This window comes from Hipposideros armiger, unplaced genomic scaffold (genome assembly GCF_001890085.2).
Source record: "Hipposideros armiger isolate ML-2016 unplaced genomic scaffold, ASM189008v1 scaffold_147, whole genome shotgun sequence".
In the NCBI taxonomy this organism is placed as follows: domain Eukaryota; kingdom Metazoa; phylum Chordata; class Mammalia; order Chiroptera; family Hipposideridae; genus Hipposideros; species Hipposideros armiger.
The window spans coordinates 2,819,340-2,827,470 of NW_017731497.1; the positions used below are offsets into that span (position 1 = coordinate 2,819,340).

Sequence of the window (8,131 nt, forward strand, 5' to 3'; positions counted from 1 at the left end):
GCCCCGCCCCGCCCCGCCCCACGCTCAGGTCGGCCGCCGCCCTGTGCACCTCGCATCCCTACCCGGCTCCCGGGCCCGCTTTCTCGGTCGCCATGACGGCGGCTGTGTTCTTCGGCTGCACCTTTATTGCCTTCGGGCCTGCGCTCGCTCTCTACATCTTCACTATCGCCACGGAGCCGTTGCGCGTCATCTTCCTCATCGTCGGGTGAGGCGGTTGCGCCGGGAAACCCGGACCGGGGCTCCCCTCCCCTGCCTGGCGACCCCCAGTGTCCCCACCAGACGGCTCGACCTTGCTGGGCCTTGGAGGGGAGAAGGATTGAGAAGGGGAGAGCAGAGACCTCGCTCCCTCGGACTCCTCGCCCTCCTCCAAGGGTCGGCAGGAAAAGAGCAAGAGCCTCACGACCCCAGAGGGCGAGCTCTGGGAAGGAGCTCACACTGTGGGTCTCAGAAGACCGTGGTGCTTGGCGCTGAGTTTTTGCTTAGGGTCCGTGGTGGGCTATAGTGAGTCGTGAAGCCACTAAAATTGTATGAAAAAAAAATTGCAGATAAGTTCAAATATGCATCTTTTATTTTTCTGCAGAGCGGGTCTCTAGTTTCCCTCAGTTTCTCCCAGGCATCTGTAATCCCAAAGGGGTGAAGAGCCATTAAGCACCTGGGTGTCAGGTGCTTTAAAACATACCCAATCCCCTACCCGAGATCAACTGTATTGGAATATCTAGGGAGTGGGATTCGGCCTACGGGTTTTTTTGTTTGTTTTTTTTAAAGCTCCCCAGGTGATTCAGGTGTACAGCCAAAGGGCAAACCCTGAAACACCTGTCAGTGCGTCTTCTTGCACGAGCTTGGTGAATACCGAACTCTGGTGGTGAATGCGGTCATAATCCCAGTTTTCATCCATCTGTCAGCTCTTACTGGGGCTCCTCCCCACACCCCCTCCACCAGGAGACACAGCCAGGCTAGGCATGCCCACCTTTTCTGAGCTTTTTCACCCCTCTCAATTGTATTAAAAGTGCTGCATCACAGTCATTTTAAAAGCAATAGAGATTTGGGCAAAAGGTTTCTAAAGCTTGTTATACTCATTAAAATCCACAGGAATGTTATAAAAACCCGGGCTGGAAAACTGATCTAGATCAGAGCTCAGGCTTTCAACTTTTGGATTTTATCCTAATCACTCTGTTAATAGAGAGGTGAACATTTTTCTGGAAAGGACACATATTTGCACATCAATGGGCAAAGCATTAACTAGGAAGAGTAGCAAATAATCAAATTTCCAACTAGACAGTCCTTGGCAGATAGTCTGCAGACGTACTTACAAATAACAGAGTCACTGAAAAAGAATGATTGTTAGGAAAAATCCCAAATTCCTTTTGGACTGCATGTTCATTTCCTCAGGAAAAATTCACCACTGATTAAGAACAATTGATTCAGAACATCACTTTAGGAGCATGTTTGGTGTTGTTATTTTTCCTTATTAAATCTCCTCAAGCAGGGTCTTATTTCACTTCTATGTCATTATTAATCCTGTACTTACGTTTACTAGTAACTTTTGCTTTTTCCTAATTTTCAGGGCTTTCTTTTGGTTGCTATCTCTACTGCTTTCCTCCCTTGTCTGGTTCCTGGCAAGAACCATTACTGACAACAAAGATGGACCAATACAGAAATATCTGCTGATGTTTGGCGTGTTAATCTCAGTCCTTATCCAAGAAATGTTTCGGTTTGCATATTATAAACTTTTAAAGTAAGTAAAATATTTGTTTACCTTTTTTCCCCCAGTTGTATTTGAATTACGTTTTAGTAATTTGAATCATTAATGTAGTGTGTGGTATTTGAGGGCTCGTGCCTTCCTACATTGTTTTGAAGCCAAGAGATTGGTAAATTTCCAAACTGAAAATATTGAGTATTTTAACTTGTGAACATTCCTTCCTTTTTTCACTCATTCAAAAGAATTTACTCAATGCGAGGCATTATTCTAGGCCCTGGGGATACGTCATAATTAAAAGACAGTTTCTGTCCTTATGGAGATTATAGTATAGCCAAGATAGACAACAAATGAGTGAGGAAGAAAATGCATGAAGTTAATAAGTTCCATGAAGAAAAATAAGCTAGAGATATAGTCACTGAAACAACAGAAAAAGTTTCACTTTAGAATTTGTATTAGCTTCCCTTTGCCACCAACTAAAATAAATAATTCTTATAGAGATTATGCCTACCATTATTTTGACTGTATTAGGGAAAATAGAGGTTCATTTTGTGACATTTCATTTGACTTCATATCTGAAATAAAAAAGCACATTTTAAAAAAGCTATGGGTGTGAGTTCCCTTCAGGGAACTTTAGGCCAGAAAGTAGGTCATCTGTAGGACCCATGAGGACCTCACATGAAACCACTGATTTGAAACACAGCTTGAACTTGAAACCGCATTTTCTTTCAGGCAGTCATTAGATTGGCTTTGATCATGCAGTAAGACTTAGAATGATAAATGTGCTATTTCTTTTCATTTTGGCAAATGAGATAATTAAGCCACTTCCTGAATTTCATGGATGTAACTAAGACCGAACCTCAACAATATCTCTTATAATAAGCTTCTGATAATTTGTTCTTACCAATATGCTAGGCTTCAACATTTTTTACTTGTTACTTTTAATAACAGATATTTGAATTTAATAATGAAACAATTTAAATTACAAATTTAAAACCATGAAGCCATTGTTTACATACAAAAGTCTTAGAAAAGGTTTAAAAATGAAATTTCCATTAGTTCTTGGAAATATTAAAAAGCAACCAATAAATATAAAAAATAGCATTTAAGTTTCCATGGGAATACAGTATCCTGAACAGATGGACATTCATCTGTGATTGAATGTCGCTGGTATGCAGCAGTTATTACCATTCCAAACTTTAATTTTAACTGTAGAATATTGTTAAGGTAGTCAAAAATCTCCCTCTTCCTGACCTCTGCCCCAATCAAGAGCCACACAGTCCAATGAAACCTCTGTCACATGGTAGCCTTCTTGACTCTTTCATGGCTAAACTGTCCTCATTTTCTCACCTGGCCCTCAGAAGACATGGATATGGCTTCTAAACCTTTTCCAGTCGCTGTTCTTTTATGTCAGTAGGCATGTGCCTTTTTGTTAGTGCCTGGAGTTTACCTGTACTCAGGACCCAGTAGAGTACCCCGCTGTGATCGAAGAATTCATGCAGAGAACAGCAGCCCTTCCCAACTTTGACTGGGCCCTGTACTCTTAACTCAGCTTCAGGTTGCACTGGGTTTTCCTCTCAGCAATATCATCAGCTCAGTTGGTTTTGCATGTTTACATGTGATGGTTCTAATTTTGAAACAAACTTAATTTCAAGTAGATTGTCACAGTTTAGGACATGGGTTTAGTTACCTGTTAGGACTTGAGGTTCTCATACCTGACTTACCTGGAGTGGCTAAATGGGTCTCTGCTTGTTTCTTCATGGTTCCCACCTGAAATGCAACTTAGTATTGGCACTAGTCTGTGGTTCCAAAGGGCTACACCCTGAACATTGATTGACATTTTTAATGAGGGCAGTGAGGGAGTAAGGCCATGTGCAGAAGGAATTATGGCTGTCAGTCTGCAGGCGCCTAGGCCAGCAAGCCTCTTTGGCCTTCTGGGAAACCATGTTTGCTTTTGTTTTTCCAAAAAGGCTTTGGAAATTGGCAAATAGATAATAGGACAAACCTATATTAACAGATATCTTTGGCTGCCTTTGCATTTTATTTTTTTTTTAAGCTGAGCCATCCTGCCACCTGTTGGCAGCTCAGTTCGGGCCAGGACTTGAACTGCTGTTGCTCAGAGCTTGCTCTCTTGAGCGAGCTCTTAACCAACTGAGCCACTCGGCTGGAGGGCCTTTTATCTTTAACAAGCCTTTGGGATATTGTGCGATATCTTCCCAGCAAATTTTAGAAATGTTGGATGTTATGTAGTTATGTATTAAAACAATTTTGAGAATTATACTTTGTTCATGACTAACATTTATGTAGATACATTTAAGTTTCTTATGCTACACTACATTCAAATATAGGAACTTTGGTTTGATCAGTATTTTAACTATTTCACTGCCAAAGTAGGTTTTTTGAACTTTTAAGTTTAAAGTACTGCCTCAGTCAAATTTTTGCTCTCTGAATTTAATGCCAAGATTAAACTGTCGAGCGTTTTCACCAGTATTTTTTTTACATATATGGATTTAAATAAAAATATTTATCATTGTAGTCTAATACAAATTTATTTTATGGGTAAGGTCTTAGGAAGAGTACCTCATTTTGAATGAATGAATAAATGAATGATAACTTTCAGCCTAGCGAAGAGTTGCACTGTGAGAAACTGGCTTGTGGCTACAAGTGATAGCTCTTTCTAACATTAATTTCTTTTTAAAAATTCAAATTATGGTCCTGTACATTGTCTAAAACATACACTTGATTATTTTTTTTGTATTGAAAAGAAGCTTATGCAGTTTTATTCAGTTTTGTCTTATAATGTTGATACCATAAATATTTGGTAATTTTATAAAAATCTTCCATTTATAGAAAAAATGTTAAGATAATCATTGCTATAATTTCTTAAAAGGAATGAGACTTTTTAAATTTTCTAAAATGGTGTATTTAATTTTTATGCATTTTCTTTGGTACTGTTGCTCTCTTACACATACATACAAAAAAGAATCACAACAAACAAGAAAGATGATACAATTTACCAGTGGCTTTTCAAAGTTTATATTTTAAAAATTGGGCTTTTTCTTTTTTGTCCTTGGAGACTGTAATAAATGCAAACAAAGAATTTTCCACTTCAGTACACTGGTCATATAAAAAACACTGTTATGTTATCAGTCATGTGTTGTATGTGTCAGGAACATGGAAACCGATGGTGTTTTGTACTTTTTCACTTCCTAATGTTGGCATGGAGAACTGTTAGTGCCATAGACCTTTCCTCCCACGAACTTGTAATGTAGAGGAAGTTTATTAACTTTTGAATTTATGCATTTAATATGTTTGTGATAGCAGTACTTTGCTATACCAAATAGCAAAAATCTATTATTCATTACAGCTTATATAAAACAAATCCTTTAAAATTTATTGATTCGATTTATCATTGTATTCATTTGTTGATAGAGATTATTACTGTTATCTATCTTTTTAAGCTGTAGTTAGCCTTTCACAACATCCCTGTGACAGGTACATTTATTTTTTAGGAAAAGTAGACATTTTAGTTGGTTACTGCTCCCAAGAAAGAAGACTACAGTCACTTAAGTTTTCGCTCATGTCCTTGCTACCAAATGATGCTTCCGAATGGAGAGCACTGCAATGGCAAATTGCTTCTTTTGAGTCTAGAAAAACAAAGGACTTTATCTTTCTGCTTTGTGGTTGAACTCTGCATTTACCTTTAATGATATTTATATTTATAGTAAATATAATTTAAATATCCTTTGAGTCAGGGTCATTGTTGCAGAATTTCTAGCCAACGAGGGTTAGTAATAGTGACAGTGGAACCGACCAGCCACGTGTTGCATTCTTAATACATCTGCCTGGGGGACAGGGACTCCTGGTAAGTTTGTGAGTTGTCCATTCTGAGGATCATTTCTACTAAGCAGTATTCTAATGTTTCATTCAGGTATTCATTTATTTCCTTTTCTCAGGGTAGCATTGTATTCTCCACTGATTATTTCTCCCCTGAAGCCTGATGGGGGATATGAACCAAATATGTAAACTCTTTTATTGGGTTGTCGGAAAAGTCATGACGTATTTTTTCTGTTTTTCGTTGCAAAAATGCGTCATGACTTCTCTGACAATGCAATAGTATCAGAGGACCATATGGTTATGTGCCCATATGACAGTTCATAACATTGGTATTGTAGGATTTAAGATTAAGGAGAGATTAGTGATCATCAATCACTGGTAAAGGTGGTTTCTTTGAGAAATTACTGCCTGAGCTAGACTTTGAAGGGTGAGTACCATTGAGGTTCTATAGAGTGGAAACTAAAAGGGAGTAGAGCCCAGACGGAAGATACAAAAAAGTACCAACCTAGTGGGATTGAAGATACAGTTCTTTGGGAGGAGGAAACAATTCAGAGTGGCAGATGCCATAGGATATTGAACTAAGTATTTGCTGAGCTCACAAAGTAATCAGAATGTTGCTTTTTTTCCTGACGACTTGTTTACTTATATCTTTCTTATTTTTGTCTCTGATGTGAAAGTCAGATAAAAGGCAAAAGTGGGTTGGAAATTTTGGTTGATTTCAGGTAATTGAAAATTTGCTGGATTTTTATTAACATGGATTTTAGATTTAGAGCATAATCTGATCCAAAGCCTCAGTAAGTACTTGGATTTTGAAATATCTTGTGTATTTTCCTGATATACTACCTTTTAAAAAAAAAATTATCCGTCTGGTTTTATTTTAGAAAAGCCAATGAGGGTTTGAAAAGCATAAACCCAGATGAGACAGCACCTTCTATGCGATTGCTGGCCTATGGTAAGTTAGAACTGCATGGTGTCATTAAGAAAAAAAAAAAATCACACTTGGCATAAAAGCCATTTTTATCTTTTATAGCTTTGTAGATATCAAATAGTATATTATTACTGTCTGGTGTACATTGTTATTTTTTCTAGTTTCCAGGGCCCTTATGGAAAGGGAAGTGATTGCAGGTGACTCTTATCTGTGTGTCCATTAAATATTAGCCAGGTTTGAAAGTTAGGTTTTTGACATGAATGCACTCTAGTTAAGTAACAGTTTCTAAGTGAGGTTACTGTTACCTTCTCTAAGTGGTTCCCATGACTTTGCCTGTACTAGGAGGACTCTTCATATTAATACAGTTACTATCTCTGCATAGTTTTCTTTCAGAATTATGTTTTAAAGATTGTATCTAGGCCTCTAAGTGGAATCACCCCAGTTTGGCCCAGGAATCACTCCTTACAATGCACAGTCACCCCTCAAACGCAGTCCCAGCTCTTAAGCCATCAAATTTCATGCTGCAGGCTCTGTTATCATTAACTAAAGCCGGAGTTTCAGCATCATATTCTTCTCTGTCTCGCTGATTGCTTCTGTGCCTTTCTAGATCTTTTTCTCTCCTTTTTCATTTCTCTGCTACATACCATTATTCATGTCCTTTCCTCTTTCCCCCTTCTCACTCAGCTCATTGTTTAGCCAGGCACTTGACTTTCCTGAGCCAGCTTTCCACGGTTTCCATAACAGCACGAGCACCATTTCCCCTTCAACAGAAAGTATTCCCTAGTCCTTGGGAATTTGATTTGAAGAGAAATCATAGCCTGAAAGGATTTAACAGTGTTTTTTCTTTCTCTTTAGTTTCTGGCCTGGGCTTCGGAATCATGAGTGGAGTGTTTTCTTTTGTAAATACCTTGTCTGACTCCTTGGGGCCAGGCACAGTAGGCATTCATGGAGACTCTCCTCAGTTCTTCCTCAATTCAGGTATGTGCTTGGCAGTTGTGAATGTTCAGGCCTCTGGTCTAAATGATCATCATCCTTTTTGGAGTTTCCTAGTTTAGGGATTCAAGTGAACAGAAATATATGTTACACCTTCTAAAGGCACATTACGCTTAGAGACACCACAAAGTACAGGACTTAGGAAAGTAAAAAGTTTGGTTAGAGTATTTTAGAATTTTAGAGTGGAGTTTAGCTTGTATAAAATTTATTTTTATTTTATTCTATCAATGTTGCTGTATAGTTGATATATTACAAGTGAATTTTTATAGGCTATATGCTCTTTTTGTGTTTATTAGTTTATACTTGCCTTTAGTATAAGCCCTAATCTTTAATTAATTTGTCATTTTGGCCCCATTTTGGGATAGGCAGTATAATTTAATCTTGAAATTGAGAGGAAAATCGCACTTGTTTAATGTGAAGTAATGTTATACATCTAAAAATGTATAACGAGTATGTATCATTTAAGAAAAAACTACCCATTTTCCCTGTTCCTTAAGAGCTAGAACATTAGGAGGAACTTAGAGTCTCTTGTTCCTCATCAATCCTTCCTCACAGGTAACCACAGCTCTGATTTTGTGTTATTAATTCCCTAGGTTAACCAGGTTTGAAAGTTAGGTTTTATTTATTTATTTAATTAATCAGAGAAGTGAAATTAATTATTTTACTTGTTTTTTTTT

At 38.0% G+C, this 8,131-nt stretch overlaps 1 protein-coding gene across 2 annotated transcripts in view; it reads left to right on the plus strand.

The window, feature by feature from the left end:
* The first annotated feature begins 17 nt into the window (after positions 1 to 17).
* The window catches only part of APH1B (aph-1B gamma-secretase subunit), a 32,421-nt gene continuing 24,307 nt past the window's right edge, over positions 18 to 8,131 (plus strand). For both annotated transcript variants that reach the window (XM_019650814.1, XM_019650815.1), the window contains exons 1-4: positions 18 to 205; positions 1,565 to 1,735; positions 6,415 to 6,485; positions 7,317 to 7,439. In XM_019650814.1, the coding sequence (XP_019506359.1) occupies positions 93 to 205; positions 1,565 to 1,735; positions 6,415 to 6,485; positions 7,317 to 7,439 (478 nt within the window). In that variant the 5' untranslated portion in view covers positions 18 to 92. The remainder of the gene's footprint in view (positions 206 to 1,564; positions 1,736 to 6,414; positions 6,486 to 7,316; positions 7,440 to 8,131) is intronic.